Source organism: Mobula birostris, chromosome 13 (assembly GCF_030028105.1).
Source record: "Mobula birostris isolate sMobBir1 chromosome 13, sMobBir1.hap1, whole genome shotgun sequence".
Taxonomy (NCBI): domain Eukaryota; kingdom Metazoa; phylum Chordata; class Chondrichthyes; order Myliobatiformes; family Myliobatidae; genus Mobula; species Mobula birostris.
In genome coordinates this window covers 92,006,701-92,030,480 of record NC_092382.1, presented here as the reverse complement: position 1 = coordinate 92,030,480, position 23,780 = coordinate 92,006,701, and the positions used below count along the sequence as shown (strand labels likewise).

Here is a 23,780-nt window from a genome sequence, read left to right as displayed (position 1 = left end):
TAATGCCCCTTCCCACTCTCAATAACAGACGGTAGTCCAGCCAGTCTGAAGAAATTTGCCAGTTTTCAGTGACACACAAAGTCTTGCTCAAACCCCTAATGAAATATAGCCACTGTCGTGCTTTCTTTGTAACTGCACTTTGGCCCTGTTCTTGACTGACTAATTACTGAGCCACACAGAATCAGTAACTGGGGAAAAATATAGTGCAGAAATTCCTTATTCTCACAGTAAACCTCCACAAGGTAGAAAAAGAGTGTCACAGGGCCTGGGCTGGGAGCCACGGAGCTTTGGGCTTTATGAGAGTCATTAAGCCCTTGTGCTCTCTGTTTAGTCCCCGTTACACAGTAGGCTTATTTCGACTGGCGCGGGATTTTCGTGTTCTGAGATGGTTTAAGGTGGGCTCCTGATTGGGGCTAATCGCGGGGGTCCTTGTTTGAAAACGGTTCACCTCAGGGTGTCGCTCAGTCAAACAGCAAATTTTTTTTTTGGGAACTCCCATGTATAGAACTCTTGTTTCCGTCATTAACACGGGAGGTCTGTCGTTCCTCTGTACCTGCATTCAGTCGCTGTTGGCACTCACCATGGCACTTTCATCGGAAACCGTTGCAGCACAGTGTCCAGCCTGTTCTTAACACACGCAAGCATGCACGGAAACAGGCGCCCTGCTGTACAGGTTGTCTATATTCACACCCCTCCTGCGTCCAGGGATCCCGATGACTTCCAGCACCTGCAGAATCTCTTGTGTGTTTATCCGATCTTGGTGTCTGTCTCAAAAGCCTCTGAGCACAAACTGCAAGCATCCAAGTTACTCCCATTCAGTTACACCATTGAAAGGCAACTCCATGAACGTGAAACTAGGGAGAAGTTGATGATGATGGAACAGATCTGTCCTAGACGGTGCCTGAAGTGGCAGAGGTAAAACTTTAATAATCTGCTGACAGGTTGAGGGACATTCATTTCTCGTCTTTCCCAGTGCAGTGTTGTTTTGACTCCCTTACCTGGGAAAGGATTGAATTGAATTGACTTTATTGCTTACATCCTTCACATACATGAGGAGTAAAAATCTTTATATTACGTCCCTGTCTAAATGTGCAATGTGCAATTTATAGTAATTTGTAACAAATAATATGTACAATAGGACAGTCAATATAACACAGAAATACAGCTGTATCAGTGTGAATTAATCAGTCTGATGGCCTGGTGGACAGAAGCTGTCCCAGAGCCTGTTGCTTTTATGCTGTGGTACCGTTTCCCGGATGGTAGCAGATGGAACAGTTTGTGGTTGGGGTGACTCGGGTCCCCAATGATCCTTCAGGCCATTTTTACAAACCTGTCTCTGTAAAGTGACCTGAATAGTGGGAAGTTCACATCTACAGATGCGCTGGGCTGTCCACACCACTCTTTGCAGAGCCCTGTGATTGAGGGAAGTACAGTTCCCATACCAGGCAATGATGCAGTCAGTCAGGATGCTCTCAATTGTGCCCCTGTAGAAAGTTCTTGGGATTTGGGGGCCCAGACCAAAACTTCTTCAACTGTCTGAGATGAAAGAGATGCTGTTGTGACTTTTTCACCACACAGTCAGTATGTACAGACCATGTGAAATCCTCGGTGATGTTTATGCCGAGGAACTTAAAAGCTGTTCACCCTCTCAACCCCGGATCCATTGATGTCAATGGGGGCTAGCCTGTCTCCAATCCTCCTCTAGTCCACAACCAGCTCCTTTGTTTGAGGGTCTGGAGGAGTTACACAACATCAATCCCGGGAGTGAAAGAGTTAATGCATAAGGAGCGTGTGATGGCTCTGGGCCTCTGGAGTCTGGAAGGGTGAGACGAGATCTCATTGAAGCCTATCGAATATTGAAAGACCTGGATCAATGGGGTTCCTTCAGGTCGTTATGGCCTGGGGTGGTCATGGGGATGAGCTCCCACTACCTGTTCAACTCCCAATGACGTGCATCTGATGCCGAAGCCCAGCTCCTGGCCTTGACATGTGGATCAGCTACTGAGCCTGGCGGAACCGTTTCTACTGACAGGAGAAGGGGCAAAGGTGGGTCACTGGCGCCTTAAAACCTGTCACTTCGGGCAGACAGGGCCCGTCAGCCGTGATTGGCAGCTCTTCTGGGAGAAGGAAAACTCTGATCTCAAACCTCTGCTGCCTTGCGGCTGCACCCACTCATGAGGAAGGCTTCGGGAGTAAACTCCAAGGGAAAAATCCGGAGCTGGAGTCCCTGAGGCAGTCGTACGTTGAGTTCAACACTGACTGGCAACTCCTGCGGAGCTGCTGGTGCCAAACTGTATCGGTCTCTGCCGTTCCTTTGGGTTCATCAGATGCGTGGAGAGGGGCAGCTTGCTACATGGGCAACGGCTCGCTCTCCATATCATACTGCCCTGCCTTGCAGGTCTAGACAGCTAGGACGCAGTATCCATGGTCGACTCTGACCGACAGAAACCGGGTTCCCAAACCCTTTTGCCCACGGAGCCTTACCGTTAACCGAGGGGTGTGTGTGGACCCTGGGGTTGGGAACCCCGAGGTAGATAGAGTGGAGGTGGAGAGGATGTTTCCGGAACCAGTAGGTACAGCCTCAGAATAGAAGGACGTCCCCTTTAGGGCAAAGGGTGAGAAGGAAATTCTCAGCCAGACGGTGCTGAGTCTGTGGTGACTGTGGAAGTGAAACCGTTGGGTATATTGAAATCAGAGGTTGATAGATTTGTAAGAGACTCACAGTTACGGCGGGGGGGGGGGCGCAGGGACTGGCGGAGCAGACCCAACGATCGGGGGGGGGGCAATTCTGCTCCTTCGTCGTTTCAGGGACGGTATCCGCATGCCCCACACCTAGTGGTGGGCTTCCCTCGCCGCTAACTATCCGTTGGAAGTGAAATCGTGCACAGGCTTTACCTCCTGAAGACTGGGTCACACTTTAGATTGTCCGTAACGCAAGCTCTCCGTAGTCTCATGATCCCAGAGCGATCCCGAACGGGGCCCAGGATAGATAATCCGAGGCTGTTAACCGCTGGGAACTTGCATCCTATTGCACTGTTGCTGGGAAAAGCTGTTGTCCAGGCTGTTGACACCCAAGGATGGTGTAGTCCATGACAATGAACTTGGAATCCCATCCAGTCCGTCTTCAGCATTCGCTGCTTCAGGAAGGCCCTGTTCTGTTCTCCTGTTGGTCACCAGAACAGACTGAGGACAGAGGGGTTTTCACATCACAGACACAGGTCACATTGGGTGAAAGGTCACAGGTCAAAAACATGAGGCATTTGTATAATGTGAGGTGTTGGGGGGAATGGGGAGAGTGAGGAAGCGATAGAGGTGAGAGAGGAAGGGAGGGAGAGAGTCACAGTCACACAACACACAAACAGGCCCTTTGACCCACTGGGTATGTCCTGACCATCAAACACCATTGACCGCTGGTCCTACACTAATCCCACGTTATTGTCTCCACATTCCCCCGGAGGCAGTTTTCTGTGGCCATTTAATCTACTGATCAGTGAAACCAGGACACCCTCCTGAGGCCCCTCCATCTCCACCGAGTCGCATGAGTCTAGGACTAGAGGCCGTGGGTTAAGGGTGCACAGTGAAATGTTTAAGGGGAACGTGAGGAGGAACTTCTTCACTCAGAGGGTGGTGACAGTGTCGAACGAGCTGGCAGTGCAAGCGGTGTTCGTGATTTGGATTTCACCATTTAAGGGAAATTTGGATTGGACAGGAGGGGTACGGTCCCAGGTGCAGGTCAATGGGACGAGGCAGGTTAACAGCTGGCATGCACTAGATGGGCGGAAGCCCCTGTTTCTGTGACTCAGTCATTTGTGACGTGATCCATGGAGGCACTCCAGGGATTACTCCGCAAAGCCACTGTTGTTCCCTGGCCTTACTTTCCTTCCTACCACAGCTTTCAACCCTGAAGCTTTCTCACGGTGCTTGCTATCTTTTCAAAGCACCAACTGCGCCCCATCTCTTGAAAGTTTTGCGTCCACAATACCTCCAAATGCTTCCCTTTTCTTTCCAATCCTTAGTTAGTCAAACTGGATCGATATCAGAATGCGGATGCTGTCAAGTCCACGTTCAGAGTTCCACAAAACCTTCCCTCTTTTGTACAAATCCTGCCCACTGCCTTCACCACTGGACACTGCAGTCCTCGATTCGTGCCCCCCCCCATTTTTCCACTTCCCAGAAACCTGCCATTAACCCCCCCCCATGGAACTCCATTCACCCAATACCACCTCCCGTTCGCTACCCCGCCTTCTAAAGTTCAAAGTAAATTTACGACCAAAGTACATATATGTCACTATATCCAGCCCTGAGATTCCTTTTCTTGTGGGCATACCCAGTTAATCCCTAGGATAATGTGAGGTGAGGGCCTCTGTCAGTCAGGTGTGACCATTGATGTTGTGTTTTTGCTGTCTAGATAGGTGAGCCTGGGCAGTACGACATGGAGAACAAGCTGTTGCCTATGTAGCAAGCTCCCCCTCTCCACGCACCCCCTTGGTTAACAGTAAGGATCCGTGCCATCAAAAGGTTTGGGAACCCGGTTTCTGTCGGTCAGAGTCGACCATGGATACTGCGTCCTAGCTGTCTAGACCTGCAAGGCAGGGCAGTATGATATGGAGAGCGAGCTGTTGCCCATGTAGCAAGCTCCCCCTCTCCACACATCTGATGAACCCAAAGGAACGGCAGAGACCGATACAGTTTGGCACCAGCAGCTTCGCAGGAGTTACCAGTCAGCGTTGAACTCAACGTACGACTGCCTCAGGGACTCCAGCTGCAGATTTTTCCCTCGGGGTTTACTCCCGAAGTGAGTGGGTGTGGGCCGCAAGGCAGTGGAGGTTTGAGATCAGAGTTTTCCTTCTCCCAGATGAGCTGCCAACCACAGCTGATGAGTCCAGTCTGCCCGAAGCAACTGGTTTTAAGGAACCAGTGACCCACTTTTGCCCCTTCTCCTGTCAGTAGAAACGGTTCCACCGGGCTTAGCTGAGCCGGATGTGAAGGCCGGGAGCTGGACGGTTGCCAGAGGCTATTCCAGGTGCACGCCATTGGGATCATTGAATAGCTAGTGGGAACTTGCCCCCATTATCATTCCGGGCTATAACAACCTTAAGGAACCATAATATCTGAAACAGAATCAACGAAAGACCACACCAACTCGGGTGTTCAACCAAGATGCAACAGACAACAAAGTGTGCAAATACAAAAAGGAAGAAATAATAAATAAATAGATAAGCAAGCAATAAGTATTGAGAAGATGCATGAAGAGTCCTTGAAAGTAGTCTCAAAAGTCCCTGTGTCACCTCCACCCCATCCTCCGGACTGCAACTTCCAATAGCAGGCTCACTCCTTTGCTCTGACCCCAATCACCCTCCTGAACCTCCTGACCATGCCTGCATGCTTTAATGCACTGAGCTGCTGCCACGTGAATTAACAAGCAAGGTGGCAGGTCCTCCTGGGTACATGAGTGGCCACTGGATACATGGTGACATATGCGTAACGCTGACAACCGCTGTACTTTGACCTCAAGCACGCCTGCCAACCTTGGCCGTTGAGAATCAAAGGCAAAGCTGAATTTTGAATGCACAAGGGCAATGGGAAACTTACTTTCTCTCTAGACGGGCTGATGAAGGAGGCAGGCCTTCGTCAGTCGGGGCACTGGGAACAGAAGTTGGGAGGTTATGTTGTGCTTGGGCCAGACAATGGTGAGGTCGCACTTGTCACCCTGTGTCGAAGCAGTTTAGATAGATAGAAACTTTATTGGTCCCAAAGGGAATGACATTGTCACAGTAGCATTACAAGTGCACAGATATACAAATATTAGAACAGAAGTAAGAAAGAATAAAAAAAAAGGTTACCTCAAACAGTCTAACAGGACGGGTCATCACTTCCCCATCTATAGGTTGACTCATTGTAGAGCCTGATGGCCGAGGGTAAGAGCGACCTCATATTGCGCTCTTTGGAGCAGCGCAGTTGTCTCAGTCTATCACTACAAGTGTTCCTCTGTTCAGCCAAGGTAGCGTGCAAGGGTGAAAAACGGTCCACAATTGCCAAGATTTTCTATAGGGCCCTTTGTTCCACCACAGCCTCCCGTGTGTCTAGTTCTACTCCTATAACAGAGCCAGACTTTCGAATCAGTTTATTGAGCCTGTTGGCATCACCCGTGTTGATGCCATTGCCCCAGCACGCCACCGCATAGAAGGTTGTACTGGTGACAACAGACTAATGGGATATGTGAAGGAGAGGCCTGTAGTAACTGTTCTTGAACCTAGTGGTGCGAGTCCTGAGGCTCTTGTAACTTTGACCCGATGGCCAATAATCACCGGAGGATCAGAGGTGGGGAGGGTTGGTAACTTTCAATTCCTGGGTGTCAGTATCTCAGAGGACCTGTCCTGGACCCATCATATAAATATTATTGTGAAGAAAGCACGACAGAGTCTCTACTTCCTCAGGAGTGTTTGGAGGTTCATCATGTCATCGAAAACCTTGGCAAACTCCTGTAGCTGTGTGGCGGAAAGTGTGCTGACTGGCTGCGTTACGCCCTGGTACGGGAACACCAATGACTTTGAGTGGAAAATCCTACAAAGGGTAGTGGATTGGGCCCAGTACATCCCGGGTAAACCCCTCCCAACCATTGAGCACATCTACAGGAAACGTTGCCGTAGAAAAGCAGCATCCATCGTCAGAGATCCTCACCCCCCAGGCCGTGCTCTTTTCTCACTGCTGTCATCAGGAAGGAGGTACAGGAGTCTCAGGACTCACACCACCAGGTTCAGGAACAGTTACTACCCCTCAACCATCAGGCTCTTGAACAAAAGGGGATAACCACTCTCATTCTATTGAGATTCCCACAACCGATGGTGTCTCGCTGAGGACTCTTTCTCTTGTTATTTCATGCTCTGGTTATTTATTGTTGTTTATTTATATTTGCATAGTTTGTTGTCTTCTGTGCTCTGGCTCGTCCATTGATCCTGTTTACAGTTGCCTTTCTGCAGATTTGCAGAATGTGCCCCGCAGGAAAAATAATCTCAAGGTAGTATGTCGTGACATGTATGTACTCTGATGATACATTTTACTTTGGACTTCGATACAGTAGACGAACAGTGCTGGGAAAGGCCAGTAGCATGGTGAAGGATCCCACCCACGCTGCTCCTGGATTGTTTGTCCCACTCCTACCAAAGACGATGCATCCGTGCCCGGACCAACAGACTCAAAGACGGTTACATTCCCCAAGCAACACACACAAAATGCTGGAGGAACTCAGCACGCCAGGCAGCATCTGTGGAAAAGAGTACACAGTCGACGACTTGGCCCCAAACATGGACTGTTTACTCCTTTCCATAGGTGCTGCCTGACCTGCTGAGTTCCTCCGGAATTTTGTGTGTGGTGCTTTGGATTTCCAGCATCCGCAGATTTTCTCTTGTTTATGATTCGACTTTCCCCAAGCAGTAAGGCTGATCAGCACCTCCACCTACCTCTCTACTCTCCCAACCACCACTACTTTATCATTTCCTGTCAGAGTCACCTTAGGTACAGACAGTCCTGTACCTAGCATCACATACAATATAGCTATCTTACCTACTTGTAGTTATTGTGCTTATTATTGTCTTCTTTATCTTTCTTTTGGATCCTTGACTTCCTAACCGGAAGACCATAGCCTGGGTGGATTGGCGATTATATCTCCTCCTCGCTGACAATCAACATTGGTGCACCTCAGGGGTGTGTGCTTAGCCCACTGCTCTACTCTCTCTATACCCATGACTGTGTGGCAAGACATAGCTCAAATACCACCTATAGATTTGCTGACGATACAACCATTGTTGGTAGAGTCTCAGGTGGTGACGAGAGGGTGTACAGGAGTGAGATATGCCAACTAGAAGAGTGGTGTTGCACAACAACCTGGCCCTCAATGTCAGTAAGACAAAATAGCTGATTGTGGATTTCAGGAAGGGTAAGACGAAAGAACACATACCAACACTCATAGAGGAATCAGAAGTGGCGAGAGTGAGCTGCTTCAGGTTCTTGAGTGTCAAGATCTCTGAGGATCTAACCTGGTCCCAACATACTGATGTGGTTATAAAAAAGTCAAGGCAGTGACTATTAGGAGTTTTAAGAGATTTGGTATGTAAACATCTATGTACCTTGGAGAGCATTCTGACAGGCTGCATCACTGTCTGATATGGAGAGGCTACTGCACAGGACCGACAGAAGCAGCAGAAGGTTATAAATTTAGTCGCCTCCATCTTGGGCACTAGCCTACAAAGTACCCAGGACATCTTCAGGGAGCGGCGTCTCAGAAAGGCAGCGTCCATTAATAAGGACCCCCAGCACTCAGGGCATGTCCTTTTCTCACTGTTACCATCAGGTAGGAGGTACAGAAGCCTGAAGGCACACACTCAGTGATTCAGGAACACAGCGGCCAACCGATTGCTAAATTCACTTTTTAAATACATATCATATCTGGGTTTTTTGCACGATTTTTAATCTATTCGATTCACGTATACTGTATTTGATTTACTTATTTATTTTTCTTTTTGTTGTAGATTATGTATCGCATTGAGCCACTGCTGCTAAGTTAACAAATTTCAGGACACATGCCGGTGATAATAAACCTGATTCTGATTCTTTGGTGCTGCATCGGATCTGGAGTAGCAATTACTTCGTTCCCACATTACACTTGCGTACTGGAAATGACATTAAACAATCTTGGCTCTACCGTAATGTACCGATGTGCTAAAGCGATCACCTTGGCATGCCAACCGCAGATCTTCACTGCTGGAATTGTTCAGTAACCCATGCCTCGCCCTGAGTCTGTGTCGAGTAAGCACTGTAGAGACAGGGGAAGCTGCAAGGGATACGGAGAGCATGCAGAGCGGAGTGGTCTGTGCTTTGCCTTCCCTTTCCAGCATTTTCGCTGCGTTTTGCCTTCCTTTGCCAACATCTGCGGACTTCCTCGCGTTCGTGACAATTGCTCCGACGCGATTGGTCCTGCCCGCCCGTCAGGAGGCGGGGCCCCGCTCCGCGATTGGGTGGATGGCCCAGCACCCGGATCTAATTGGCTCGGGCCGCTGTCCATTGGAGTGCGGGTCAGGCACTTGTGACGTGATTTGTCCCTGTCGACGCCCATCCGAGATGGAGGCGGGCCAGTCGAGGTGGGGATGTACGCGATTGGGAGACGGAAGAGGGAGCCGTTTGTGATTGGGCTGACGGATAAACGCCAGGGCTGTCTGTGATTGGTTGAAGGGAAGGAGCGCGACCACAGTGATTGGGTGACGGGCGAGCGAAGCGGCAGATTTGAACGGCAGCGTCCGGCGGCCTGGAGGGCTGGTTGAAGAGACTAACGGTGAGGCGCTGTTGTTGCCGGCCTGCTTCACCTCCCCAGCCGTCGTGGCATCCGGGACGGCGGCGCAGTGGGGTTGGGGGACGGAACGGGCGCAGGGACGGTGTACTGTCCAACTGCCGCATCCGGGCATTCAAGAGGGGGCGGCTGGGAGGGTAAGGGTTAGGCTGGGCGAGGGTGTAGGTGTAGGTGTAGGTGCCGGAGGAGGCCGGTGTCCAGTCCGCAGTACGTCATGTCGGGGTTGGTGCCAGGAGAGTGGGGGGAGAGAGAGGGCTGACTGACTGACTGACTGACTGTGGGTAGCCGAGCTCCAGATTGGTCTGGATTAGGTTGGGGGGTGGGGGAGGTAGACCATGGTTTGGGGTGGTTTGCTGCCTGAATGGGATGGGGGAGGTTGGTGCCAGGAGAGTGGGGGGGAGAGAGAGGGCTGACTGACTGACTGTGGGTAGCCGAGCTCCAGATTGGTCTGGATTAGGTTGGGGGGTGGGGGAGGTAGACCATGGTTTGGGGTGGTTTGCTGCCTGAATGGGATGGGGGAGGTTGGTGCCAGGAGAGTGGGGGGGAGAGAGAGGGCTGACTGACTGACTGTGGGTAGCCGAGCTCCAGATTGGTCTGGATTAGGTTGGGGGGTGGGGGAGGTAGACCATGGTTTGGGGTGGTTTGCTGCCTGAATGGGATGGGGGAGGTTGGTGCCAGGAGAGTGGGGGGAGAGAGAGGGCTCTGACTGACTGACTGACTGACTGTGGGTAGCCGAGCTCCAGATTGGTCTGGATTAGGTTGGGGGGTGGGGGAGGTAGACCATGGTTTGGGGTGGTTTGCTGCCTGAATGGGATGGGGGAGGTTGGTGCCAGGAGAGTGGGGGGAGAGAGAGGGCTGACTGACTGACTGACTGACTGTGGGTAGCCGAGCTCCAGATTGGTCTGGATTAGGTTGGGGGGTGGGGGAGGTAGACCATGGTTTGGGGTGGTTTGCTGCCTGAATGGGATGGGGAGGTTGGTGCCAGGAGAGTGGGGGGAGAGAGGGCTGACTGACTGTGGGTAGCCGAGCTCCAGATTGGTCTGGATTAGGTTGGGGGGTGGGGGAAGGGTAGACCATGGTTTGGGGTGGTTTGCTGCCTGAATGGGATCGAAGGGGCTGTTAGTGTGGGGGTGAGGGGTGACAGCTGAGGATGGAGAGTGTTACGGGGTCGGGAAGCTAGGCTGAGGGATTAGTGAAATGAGGTGGGAGAGAGATTGGTATGGGGCAGGAGGAGGGGCCTAGTTTGGGTGGGTTGGGTAGGGGTGGGTGATATTGGGGGCAAAGCTGAGGATGAGGTGGAGGAGGGAAGAGGATCAAGGAAGCTAGGAGAAGAGTGGGGTGGTCTGATAAGTAAAGAGGATTCTAAGCAGCTTGGGGAAGGGTTGCTCTGGATGGGTTTTGTAGGGAGGGGGACAGTCAGAGTGGATGGGGTCTACCTTCTCCACCCCTTGGTGATCTGGCCCCAGCTGCCCTGCCTCACCCAGGGTTTGGTCTCGTTCTCGTGCAGGTTGCGGCCGGCCAATGGGGACATCGAGCAGCAGCTGCACCGAGACTCCGGTGAAGGTAGTCTACAACAGTCACCTGGGGAACGTCCTGGACCCCCGCTCCCCCACTGCCGGCATCCTGCGCACCCCCATCGAGGTAGGCACCTCCTGTCGGCACCGAGGAGCCAATCATTCTAGGACAGCGATGCCCGCGGCCAGTGGTTGTACTGGGCAGTGAGAAGCTTCTCCAAGGCCCAGCAAGATCTCATGATAGAGACACACAAAAAATGCTGGAGGAACTCAGCAGGCCAGGCAGCATCTATGGAAAAGAGTCCATGTTTCAGGCTGAGATCCATCATCAGGACTGGTCCCGTCCTGAAATGTTGACTGTTTACTTTTTTTTTTCCATTGATGCTACCTGGTCTGCTGAGTTCCTCCAGCATTTTGTGTGTGTGTTGCTCCAGATTTCCAGCATCTGCAGATTGTCTCGTGCATCTTTCTCCTGGGAGAAGGAAGGAATCTCTGGGTCACTGGCTGAGGGGTTTGAATCACTGTCAGCAATAGGGGAGGCACCAGGAGACTTGGAGGGGCAGTGTGGGTGGCCACCCCTGCGTCTCTCAGCATGTCAGTAGAGCACAGAACTTGGGATGCCATGTTGTGGTTCCACAAGGCCTTGGTGAGGCTGCGTTGGGAGGGCCGTGCTCGGGTTTGGTCCGCGGCTCGGCTGGAGAGGGTGCAGCGGAGTTTTACAGACCTGTCGCTGGGGCTTGAGGGAACGAGTTGTGGAGAGAGGCTGGGACTCTGCTCCTTGGAGCAGAGGAGGCTGTGCAGTGGTCTTCTCGAGCTGCGTAAAACCATGAGGGGCACGGAGAGGGTGAACGTGCACAGTCTGTTTGGGGAAGCCAAGAACTAGAGGGCACAGGCTTACTGTGAGTGGAGAGCTATTTACTAGGAACCTGAGGAGCATGTTTTTCACCCTGAGGTGGCTTGTATAAGACATAAGAGTGGAATTAGGCCATTTGGCCGTCAAGTCTGCCCTGTCATTCAATCATGGCAGGTTTGTAATCCCTTGCAACCCCATTCTCCTGGTCTAGATCCTGCTGCAAGCTATGACAGCCTTCCTTGCTGTCCACTACATCTCCAGTCTTGGTGTCATCTGCAAATTTGCCTATCCCATATAACACATTATCATCCAGATCATTGATGTAGATGACAAATAACAACAGACCCAACACTGATCCCTGCAGCACACCACTAGTCACCGGCAACCATCTACTACCACTCTGTGGCTTCTCCCACAAGGCCAATGTTTCATGCAATTTCCTACCTCATCTTGAATGCTGAGTGACTGAATCTTATGGGCCAACCTCCTGTGTGGGACCTTATCAAATTCTTTGCTAAAGTCCATGTAGAGAACATCAACAGTCTTGCATTCATCCGCTTTCCTGATAACTTCCTTGAAAATCTTGAAGATGGTAGGTCAAATATGATGGTAGAATATAGTATTACTGGTGAGACTCTTGGCAGTGTGGAGGATCAGAGGGATCTTAGGGTCCGAGTCCATAGGACACTCAAAGCATCTGCGCAGGTTGTCTCTGTGGTTAAGAAGGCATACAGTGCATTGGCCTTCATCAATTCTGGAATTGAATTTAGGAGCCGAGAGGTAATGTTGCAGCTATAAAGGACCCTGGTGAGACCCCACTTGGAGTACTGTGCTCAGTTCTGCTTGCCTCACTACAAGAAGGATGTGGAAACCATAGAAAGGGTGCAGAGGAGATTTACAAGGATGTTGCCTGGATTGGGGAGCATGCCTTATGAGAACAGGTTGAGTGAACTTGGCCTTTTCTCCTTGGAGCGACGGAGGATGAGAGGTGACCTGATAGAGGTGTGTAGATAATGAGAAGCATTGATCGTGTGGATAGTCAGAGGCTTTTCCCCAGGGCTGGAATGGCAAACATGAGAGGGCACAGTTTTAAGATGCTTGGAAGCAGGTACAGAGCAGATGTCAGGGTAGGTTTTTTACGCAGAGAGAGGTGATTGCGTGGAATGGGCTGCTGTCAATGGTGGTGGAGGTGGATACAATAGGGTCTTTTAAGAGACTCCTGGATAGGTAAATGGAGCTTAGAAAAATAGAGGGCAATGGGTAACCCTCGTCATTTCTAAGGTAGGGACATGTTTGGCACAGCTTTGTGGGCTGAAGGGCCTGTACTGTGCTGTAGGTTTTCTATGTTTCTATTGGTTAGACATGACCTACAAAGCACAAAGCCACGCTGACTGTACTTAATCAGTCACAGTCTGTCCAAATACCTATATATCCAGTCCCTTAGAATACCTTCCAACAACTTTCCCACTACTGACGTCAGGCTCACTGGCCTATAATTTCCTGGTTTATTTTTGGACCCTTTTTTTAAACAGTTGTACAACATTGGTAACCTCCAGTCCTCTGGTACCTCTCCTGTCACTAAGGATGATTTAAGTACCTGCTGGGTCCGAGGGAACACCTTGTCAGGTCCAGGGTTTTATCCACCTTGATCTGCCTCTGGGTGGCAAACCCTGCCCTCCCCCCACTCTGTACAGGGTCCATGAAGTCGGTGCTGTTTTGCCCCACTTCTACAGACTCTGTGTCCGTCTCTTGCCATGATCGACTCTGCAGAGAGTGGTGCGGACAGCCCAGCGCATCTGCAGATGTGAACTTCCCACTATCCAGGACATTTACAGAGACAGGGGTGTAAAAAGGGCCTGAAGGATCACTGGGGACCCAAGTCACCCCAACCACAAACTGTTCCAGCTGCTCCAATCTGGGAAATGGGTATTGCAGCGTAAAAGCCAGGACCAATAGGCTCCGGGACAGCTTCTTAAACCAGGCCATCAGACTGATTAATTCATGCTGATGCAACTGTATTTCTGTGTTATATTGACTGTCCTGTTGTACATATTATTTATTATAAATTACTATATATTGCACATTTAGATGGCGATGTAACATAAAGATTTTTACTCCTGTATATGAAGAGTGTAAGTCAATTCAATTCGAACCATCGCTCCTCCATCCTGCAGCCCCCCTCCTATCCTCGCAGGGAGTAATGATCCTGGGCCATCCGGACAAGCTCGAGGGCTGAGGCTGCCGTCACCCTTTCCCCCTCTCTGCCACACTCGCCCCTGCACCCTCTTGTCTCTGGCCGCTGGCCCAGTTTGAGGAAGTTCCTCTGGTGGGTGAGACGCTGCCCCAGTAATCTTTCCCCGTTCCTGCGGCCGTCGGAGGACGTGGTTGAGGCAGACACACTATGGCTCGGCAGGCTCGTGGGGCGGGAGCGTAGATGGAGAAAGGTCCAGAGGAGACCAAGCGAAGGGAAACGTGGCTAGCTTGGGTCAGCGTGGAAGGCCCGTTTCCCAACCCGGGAGCTGGCCTGACCGCCCCGGGTTCTCTGGGCTGCCTCTCCGCCCTCATGTAACTGGCTGTTTCTGCCTGTCCCAGGTTCTCAGCAGCCCCGGTACCCCCGAAGCTCGATGGGAGCCGGGCGTGCAGGCGGCGGAGGAGGAGGGAGGAGAGCCATCGGGCTCACTGGACCCCCGCTCGCCCACTCCCGGGGTTAGCCGCACCCCCCTCAAGCCCAGCGTGTCCGGTAAGTGCTGCAGTCGCCTGCTGAGGGAGAGGTGCTCATGTGGTGGCTGGCTTTGTCGATGCCCCCCGCCCCCAGACCCCTGAGACAGGGGAAGTCTGTTACCATTTTAAAAAAACCAGCCCCACCCACTTCAGATCCAGTCTTGCCTTCCCCTCCCCGCAAGCTGCTTACCCCATCTAGCCAAGCGGGAGGAGTTGCACTGGGAGGTTTATTTATTAAAGGCGTGGGACATTGATTTGTGGAGATGCAGCACAGCATCGGCCCTTTGAACTGTGCTGGGGGGGGCTATGCCTGAGGGGCATGGCTTTAAGGTGCTTGGAAGTAGGTCCGGGGGGGGGGTGGTGGTGGATGTCAGGGCTAAGTTTTTCAGAGTGCTGAGTGCGTGGAATGGGCTGCCGGTGGAGGTGGGTATAATAGGGTCTTTTATGAGGCTCCTGGAGAGGGACATGGAGCTTAGTGAAACAGAGGGCTGTGTGCTAGGAAAATTCTAGGCAATTTCTAGAGTAGGTTACGTGGTCGGCACAACGATGTGGGCCGAGTGGCCTGTAATGTGCTGTAAATGTCAATATAACTCTGGCATTTTCAGTTAGTTTGGCTCGGCGTGGTGGGCTGGGGAGCCCGTTGGGTGTTGGTGGGACCGTACTTCTGTGCAGTTCTGTTTGCAAGGAATGGGGAAGGAGTTAGTTCGGTTAGGCAGGCAAATACTGGCTTGATTGGTTCAGCAGAACGTCGTTGGCGGAATGGCCTGTGTCTGTACTGAACTGCTCTGTGTACACAGCGTGGGAAGCACACTGGATATCTCCCAGGGCATGGTCTCTTCTCATCACTACCCTCAGCGAGGAGCTGGGAACAGCTTCTTCCCCTCTGCCAGCCGATCTGTGAATGGGCATTGAACCCATAAACACTACCTCACTTTTTTGCCCAGCTTTTGTTTTAACTTTTAAGTATGTAGTTCAATTTAGTTATTATGTAAGCAGTGTGAGTGAGGCTTCCATCAACAGTGGCAGTCCGATATGGAGAGTGAGCTACCTCCCAAGTATCAAGCTCCCCCTCTCCACGAGTCTGATGATCCCAAAGGAATGGCAGAGACCGATACAATCTGGTACCAGCAGCATCACAGGAGTTTCCAGTCAGCGTTGATCTCAACATAGGAATGCCTTAGTCATGGTCATAGTCATACTTTATTGATCTCGGGGGAAATTGGTTTTCGTTACAGTTGCTCCATAAATAATCAATAGTAATAGAACCATAAATAGTTAAATAGTAATATGTGAATGCCGGGAAATAAGTCCAGGACCAGCCTGTCAGCTCAGGGTGCCTGACCCTCCAAGGGAGGAGTTGTAAAGTTTGATGGCCACAGGCTGCATGCACGACCGGTGCCCGTGCACTAAGGGACTCCAGCTCCGGATTTTCTCCCCGTGGTTTACTCCCGAAGCCTTCCCCGTGAGTGGGTGCAGCCGCAAGGCGGCAGAGCTTTGAGATCAGAGTTTTCCTTCTCCCAGAAGAGCTGCCAGTCACGGCTGACGGGCCCCGTCTGCCCGAAGCGACTGGTTTCGAGGAACCAGTGACCCGCCTTTGCCCCTTCTCCCGTCAGTGGAAATGGTTCCGCCGGGCCCAGTAGCTGAGCCGCACGTGAAGGCCGGGAGCTGGACTTGGGTATCAGAGGCTGTTGGAGACGTATACCATTGGGAGCATTTAACAGGTAGTGGGAGCTCGTCCCCATTACCACCCCCCCTGAAGGAGCCCCTGTAACTTGCAGTGTGTTATTCTGTATTTCTTTGTGCTGCTTCACAACGTACGTCAGCCACCTTAAACCAGATTCTGGTGAGTCTGAGAAGCAGACTGCAGGGATGCAGTTGAGGGCTGCTTTTCTATATTCAGCCGGGGGTGTGGGCCGTGCGGGCTGAGCCGAGATTATTTCTCACTTGTTACACAGAAACACACATAGTGAAATGCGTCCTGAAAGAGTGCGGGGGGGGCAGCCCACAACTGTCGCCAATTTCCCCTCCCCTGCCGTGAATTCTGGCGCCAACATGGCGTACCCACAATGCTCAGCAGAGCATGACAAGCCACAAAGCAAGAGCAGCAAGACGAGGCCTGTTCTCCCTTCCACTCGTGTGCACGACAGGCCTCCAGCCTCCAGTGGCCTCGGGGCTTGTAGACCCTGGGCTTTGTCCTCCCCCAATGGTCCCCGACCTTCGGACTTGACCATTCAACTGCTGGACGTGCCAATCACCAAGTGCTAGGCCTTGAACTCCTCCGGCTTGGGCCCTTCGCTCCCTTCGCGTTGAATGTGATTTTCCCCAATACCCCGTAAAGCTGAAACCATAACGTCCCCACTCGGTGCCCGATCCAGAGAAGGAGCTAGGTTGTACCTCGTCATAAACTATTTTCACTTGTTTAATTCCTGGCGCTGAAATGTTTGGTGCGTCCTTCACACAATTCCCCCCAGCCCAGCCCAGCCCAGCCAGCTCCAAGGGACGATGTACCTCTGGGACCTCGGTTTTGGCCCCCTGACACCCCGGCTCCAGGGAGAGCAGGCTCCGCGACTCCACCTCGCGACCGAAGCCCCTGCTCCTGGCCGAGTCTCAGGTGGGCTTCCAGTGGTCTGACCCACCCCTGCTGTCCCCCTTCCAGAAGGGCTCGGCTCCCTGGCGAGGCAGCTGACCGGCATGTTTATCAGCCCGGAGCGGGAGAGCCAGGAGGACGCCGGGAGCCCCCCGGACGTCGAGGCCGCCGACCAGCTGCTGGACTGCGAGGGCGAAGAGGAGGAGAAGGGCGTGGAGGCTGCCGATCCCCCTACCCAGCCGGGCCGAGGGTACCCGGTTGACACTGGGGTGCAGCGGCCGGAACAGAGGCCCACCAAGCGGGTGATGCACAGAGAAGGTGAGTGGGTTTCTGGGGGTGGGGGTGTGGGAGGGCCACACAGCAGAGAAACGGACCCTCCTCGTCGACCACGATTCCCATCGGCGCTCGTCCCAGTCGCCCGCGTTTGGCTAGTATCCCTCTCATCCCTTCCTGTGCGTGTACCTATCGGATGTTTACACACCTGCCTCAACCACTCCCTCGGACCGCACGAAACTCCCTCTGTGCAGAAAGTTCGCCCCCTTATCTCTCCCCACCTCCCTTATGGACCCTGCCCCCCCCTTCCCTGCCTCTCTCCACCGTCTGGCTGTAAACCTGTCTTATCAACCAGCACCCAGGGCGTGCCCTTTTCTCACCGTTACCATCGGGTAGGAGGTATAGAAGCCTGAAGGCACACACTCAGCGATTCAGGAACAGCTTCTTCCCCTCTGCCCTCCGATTCCTAAATAGACACTGAACCCGTGAACGCTGTCTCACTCAGGCAAGACAATCTGCAGATGCTGGACGTCCAGAGCAACACACACAAAATGCCAGAGGAACTCAGCAGGCCAGGCAGCATCTGTGGAAAAGCACCTCCCCCGCCCCCCCCCCCCCCCCAACACCACCACCCAGGGCGTGTGTATACACACACTACAATCCAGTTTCTGCATCCGTTATCTGTTACGCTGCCGTAAAGACAACAAATTTCTCGACCTCTGCCAGCAGTATTAGACCTGATTCTGATTCTGCCCTTTAAGTGCTGTGAACGTGCCTACCTCAACCACTCCTCCCCCAGCAGCTCATTCCCCTTGGATACTGCCCTTTGTGATTTTTCTCTTACTTTTAAAAAATCAAATCATTGCTTTCAACATCTCCAAATCTCCCCCCCCCCGGCCCCATCTTTAAACCCGTGACCTCTAATTCATGGTTTCCCCTACCCCGTGAGAAAGACTGAGTGCGTTCACCCTGTCTGTGCCCCATCATGATTTTGGACGCCTTGATAAGATCAGCTGTCAGTCTCCGCCGGTGATGAAGGCATCCCAACCAGCTCGTGGTCACGCACTCAGTCCAAAAGGCCTTGGGCCATTCAGCCCATCAAGGCTGTCCCATTTGATCATGGCTGGTCCACTTCCTTCTCAACCCCATTCTCCCGCCTTCCGTCCGTACCCCTTCACACCCTGACTGCTCCGGAATCTATCAACCTCCACTTTAAATACACCCAGTCGCCACGCCGCCTGTGGCAACAAATTCCACAGATTCACCACCCTCAGGCTAAAGAAATTCCTCCTCGTCCCCCTATTCTGAGGCCGTGCCCTCTGGTCCTAGTCTTCCCCCACCATCGGAAAAATCCTCTCCATCCGCTGTATCTCGGCCTTTCAACGTTCGATAGGTTTCAGTGAGGTTGCCCCCTCTCTTTCTTCTGACTTCCAGCAAGTACAGGCCCAGTGCCGTGAACACCCTCCTCATGTGCGCCCTGAAGAAGGGTCAGGGCCCAAAACGTCGACCGTTTACTCTTTTCCACAGATGCTGCCTGGCCTGCTGAGTTCCTCCAGCGTTTTGTGTGTGTGTTGCTCTGGATTTCCAGCACCTGCTGATTTTATAATTGACTCCTCATATATGACAAGCCTTCCGATCCCAGATTCATTTTGGTGAACCTCCTTTGAAGCCTCTCCAGTGTCAGCACATCCTTCCTCGGATAAGGGGCTCAGTTCGTTTCATTTTAAACATCTTTTTATTGATACATAATCTTCTACAGCTTTAAAATGGTGCAAGATTTCAGCAAATTGATATATACACACACACACACATACAGTTAATAAAGCTGAAGAAAAAAAACTTATCAAAAAAGAATAGTATGATAATGAAAAATTTTTTTTTTATATAAAGAAAAGGAGAAAGAGAGCCCCAACTACTAAAAGGGAAAAAAAACCCCAGTAACTACAAGAGAAAGGAAAAGAAACAAGAGAGGGGGAAAAAACCATGAGGAACCAATTCCCGGAGCAATACGTCTCAATTATATATGTATGTATGTATGTGTATATATAAATAAAATCAACCGCCAATTCACATTTATATAAATAAGATTGGAAGGAAACCATATAAATTAATTCAAATTAAATGATAATATTTGGCAAAAGAGCCCCATCTTCTCTCAAAATTGAATCGAGGATCAAAATTTCTACTTCGAACTTTTTCCAAGCTAAGACATAACATTACTTGGGAAAACCATTGAATTCATGTATGGACAGGGGTAACTTTCCATTTCAATAAAATAGCTCACAGTACTCCAAGTGAGGCCTCACCAGGCCTCATAAAGCCCCAGCATCTCGTCTCCTGGCAACACCCTTGTAAGTCTCTTCTGCACTCCCTCCAGTGACACCTTTCCTGTGGCAAAACCTGAAGGCAGTACAGGTCGACCTTCACTAATCCGACTACCTGTAATCGGTTCCTTCGATATTCTGGCATGGAATATGCTTAATGTGATCCTCCTGTGATTCGGCTTTTCACTTACCTGGCACTCCTCAGGTTCCAATGGTGCCGGATTAGTGAAGGTCGACCTGTGCTCCAAATCTGCCGGGACCGGAGTCTCGCGGGATCTCTCCTCACTCTCCCGACTGGGGAAGGCCAGGATCGGAATCAGGTTTCGTATCACTGGCATCCGACGTGAAATTTGTTAACTTAGTAGCAGCAGTACAATGCAATACACGATAATATAAGATTTTTAAAAAGGGAATTACAGTAGGCGTATGTATGGATCTGAGTGAGTGCCTTCAGGCTTCTGTACCTCCTTCCCGACGTTAACAATGAGAAGAGGGCACGTCTCGGGTGTTAAAACCACCACCTTGCCGGACTGTGACGCCAGCGAAACAGGGTCCTACCTACCTACCCGGCCAGCCTTGCAGATGGCAGACGGGCGATGGGGAGGGTGTTACTCGTTTCAAACAGGCGTCGGGAGGGGTGGTTGTTACTGGGCTAGCGTTTGAATTGAACAAAACAGAACGGTGAGCCACTCCTCTCTCTCCAGGGCACCAGAGCCTTTCGCTGTCCCGTCCCTCGTTCAATTTAAACGCCAGCCCAGATCGACTGAAAAGACAGGGTGTCGGGATCCGATTTCGCGCTCTCTCTCGCCGCGACGGCGTGGTATCTTTTATCTGAGGTTTGGCGTGGCGGTGTGAGCCGAAGAGCCACCTCCTGCGCTGCGCGGTGGGCCGCGTCTCTGCAAGCCGCCACCCAGCCCGCGTCCCGTCTCTCCACAGCTCAGCGGCCAACCAGCCGGGCGAGGAGGAGCCAGCCGGGCAGACCACAGTCGGTGTCGGCGAAGGGCCGCTGCCCTTTGCAGCTCCTCAAGGACGACAACTCCCCGACGTGCTCGCTGGTCAGGAGACAGGTACCAGGGCGCCAGGCAAGGGGTAGGGGAGCTCCTGTTACTGTTCCTGTCCCTCTAGCCCCTGGGTAAGGGGGGAGGGAAGGGTGAATTCCCCAACACGCACACTGGTCAGGAGACAGGTACCAGGGCGCCAGACAGGGGGTAGGGGAGCTCCTGTTACTGTTCCTGTCCCTCTAGCCCCTGGGTAAGGGGGGAGGGAAGGGTGAATTCCCCAACACGCACACTGGTCAGGAGACAGGTACCAGGGCGCCAGACAGGGGGTAGGGGAGCTCCTGTTACTGTTCCTGTCCCTCTAGCCCCTGGGTAAGGGGGGAGGGAAGGGTGAATTCCCCAACACGCACACTGGTCAGGAGACAGGTACCAGGGTGCCAGGCAGGGGGTAGGGAAGGGTGAATTCCCCAACATGCACACTGGTCAGGAGACAGGTACCAGGGCGCCAGGCAGAGGGTAGGGGAGCTCCTGTTACTGTTCCTGTCCCTCTAGCCCCTGGGTAAGGGGGGAGGGAAGGGTGAATTCCCCGACGTGCTCACTGGTCAGGAAGGGGAGCTCCTGTTACTGTTCCTGTCCCTCTAGCCCCTGGGTAAGGGGGGAGGGAAGGGTGAATTCCCCAACACGCACACTGATCAGGAGACAGGTACCAGGGCGCCAGGCAGGAGGTAGGGGAGCTCCTGTTACTGTTCCTGTCCCTCTAGCCCCTGGGTAAGGGGGGAGGGAAGGGTGAATTCCCCAACACGCACACTGGTCAGGAGACAGGTACCAGGGTGCCAGGCAGGGGGTAGGGGAGCTCCTGTTACTGTTCCTGTCCCTCTAGCCCCTGGGTAAGGGGGGAGGGAAGGGTGAATTCCCCAACACGCACACTGGTCAGGAGACAGGTACCAGGGTGCCAGGCAGGGGGTAGGGGAGCTCCTGTTACTGTTCCTGTCCCTCTAGCCCCTGGGTAAGGGGGGAGGGAAGGGTGAATTCCCCAACACGCACACTGGTCAGGAGACAGGTACCAGGGTGCCAGGCAGGGGGTAGGGGAGCTCCTGTTACTGTTCCTGTCCCTCTAGCCCCTGGGTAAGGGGGGAGGGAAGGGTGAATTCCCCAACATGCACATTGGTCAGGAGACGGGTATTGGTACTCAGTGCTGTCCGATCTTCGGAGTCGGGTGAATTGGCGCGGTGGGGGAGATTAGGGAGGGTCCCACTCCCATCATTGTCCCACTAACCCCTGGGTAAGGGAGGAAGTGGGAGGGGGAAATGAGAATTAGCCTGGGCCTCCCCACTCCTGATCTCTGTCTCTGGGTTGGGGAGGGAGGAGGAAGGGTTCTACGTCAGCCCTGGTTTCCTCGCCCTCCCCTGTATCAGCTCCGGGTGAGGAAGGGTGACGAATCAGCTTAGACTTGCTGTCCCCCATTACCAAAGGGTCTCATTGCTCTCCCCGTCTCTCCCCCCCACCCAGGTGAAGACGACTCTGCGTTCCTCAGGCAGCCCAGGTGAGCTGATTGCCCGGAGCCCCCTGAAACTGGGACATTGCCCGGCCGACAAGGAGAACCATGGCTCCCAGTGGTTGTCGGGTGAGCTGAGGGCCTGCCCCCCCTGACCGGGTGTGGGTGAGGAGCTGCTACAGAACCCCCTCCCCAGGTCTGCTCCCTGTCCCGAGGACAACACTAACTCTTTCACCTTCTGCCTCCCGCGCCATCTCTGCCCCGGGTCGAACTTTCTGCCACCGTGCCGAGCGACGCACTGCCTCCTCGTCCCGGCGTGTGAGGGTGTTCTGTACACTGCCTGTCCGCTTACCTCCCTTCCTTCCTTTGCTGCTGGCGTGGCCCGGTTCTTCACTTCTGATTTTATCCTGTCCCAATTGTTAATAAAAGTGTTGTGTGTTTTTTTAAATACCAAATTTTGCACCTGTGTCATTGAAACGGCCTGTAGGTGGGACGTACACTGACTGACTGGTGAGTGTGGGGGCACTTCAGTGCGCATGGGGGGGGCACAGACACACAAGGAATGGTGAGGAGTGTCTTGGATCAGAGGGAATTGCATTGAATTGACTATTTCTTACATTCTTCACATACATGGAGTAAAAATCTCTACGTTACGTCTCCATCTCAATGTTGCATGTGCAATCAGTAATTTATAATAAATAGGACAGGCAAAGTAATATAGAGTACACTCAAGTCAGTGTGAATTAATCAGTCTGACGGCCTGGTGGAAGAAGATGTCCCGGGGCCTATTGGTCTTGGCTTTTATGCTGTAGTACCGTTTCCCGGATGGTAGCAGCTGGAATAGTTTGTGGTTGGGGTAATTCAGGTCCCCAATTATCCTTCAGGCCCTTTTTACACACCTGTCTCTGTAAGTGACCTGAATAGTGGGAAGTTCACATCTACAGATGCGCTGGGCTGTCTGCACCACTCTCTGCAGAGTCCTGCGATCAAGGGAAGTACAGTTCCCATACCAGGCAGTGATGCAGCCAGTCAGGATGCTCTCAATTGTGCCCCTGCAGAAAGTTCATAGGATTTGGGGGCTCACACCAAACTTCTTCAACCGTCTGAAGTGAAAGAGGTGCCAAGTGCTTTTTTTCACTGCATAGCCGGTATGTACAGACCATGTGAGATCCTCGGTGATGTTTATGCCGAGGAACTTAAAGCTGCTCACCCTCTCAACCCCGGATCCATTGATGTCAATCGGGGCTAGTGTACAAGGGTAGGACACGCAGTGTGAAGGTTGCGGAGTGTCTTGAAACAGAGGGATGTTGGTGTACGAGGGGAGGAGACGGGGACCTTGCTGTACAACAATGACCCACACAGTGGGAATGCTAGGAAGTGTTTTGGATCAGAGGGATGTCAGTGTGCAAGGGTGGGTGGGACGTGGTGGGGAGTGTCTTGGAACAGAGGGACCTATATATGTGGGTAGGACACTCTGTGAGTGGTGTGAAGGCTTTGTGCAGATGAATGGCTCCAAGGAGGAAGGGGGGAGAGAGAGAGAGAGACACCGAGACCGTTTGTAGAGGGAAGTTGGGGATGTGGTGTGTGCTTTCACACAGACCGTGGGTCCACCGCGTAAGTGAAAAGACAACTCCAGGATGAGCTCCAACTTTCTGTGCGCATTGGGACTGGT

The 23,780-nt window shown here is 52.5% G+C and overlaps 1 protein-coding gene across 2 annotated transcripts; it reads left to right on the top strand.

Annotated features, from left to right (window-relative positions):
• Window positions 1–9,071: 9,071 nt before the first annotated feature.
• On the top strand, window positions 9,072–22,556 carry cdca3 (cell division cycle associated 3). 2 transcript variants are annotated; one of them, XM_072276304.1, is made up of 6 exons: window positions 9,072–9,328; window positions 10,851–10,984; window positions 14,303–14,450; window positions 17,088–17,336; window positions 20,552–20,704; window positions 22,123–22,251. In XM_072276304.1, exons 2-6 carry the CDS (start codon window positions 10,865–10,867, stop codon window positions 22,158–22,160), a joined length of 708 nt encoding a protein of 235 aa, XP_072132405.1. In that variant the 5' UTR covers window positions 9,072–9,328; window positions 10,851–10,864; the 3' UTR covers window positions 22,161–22,251. The 2 variants fall into 2 exon arrangements, with proteins under 2 accessions (XP_072132405.1, XP_072132404.1); XM_072276303.1 differs by having other exon boundaries at window positions 9,123–9,328; window positions 20,552–20,682; window positions 22,123–22,556.
• The last annotated feature ends 1,224 nt before the right edge of the window (window positions 22,557–23,780 follow it).

Excerpts from the sequence above, each read along its gene's own strand:
- cdca3 (XM_072276303.1), top strand. The coding sequence starts at position 10,865 with ATGGGGACATCGAGCAGCAGCTGCACCGAGACTCCGGTGAAGGTAGTC. Across the intron at positions 10,985-14,302 it reads TCCTGCGCACCCCCATCGAG|GTTCTCAGCAGCCCCGGTAC; the intron begins GTAGGCACCTCC and ends TGCCTGTCCCAG. Across the intron at positions 14,451-17,087 it reads CCTCAAGCCCAGCGTGTCCG|AAGGGCTCGGCTCCCTGGCG; the intron begins GTAAGTGCTGCA and ends TCCCCCTTCCAG.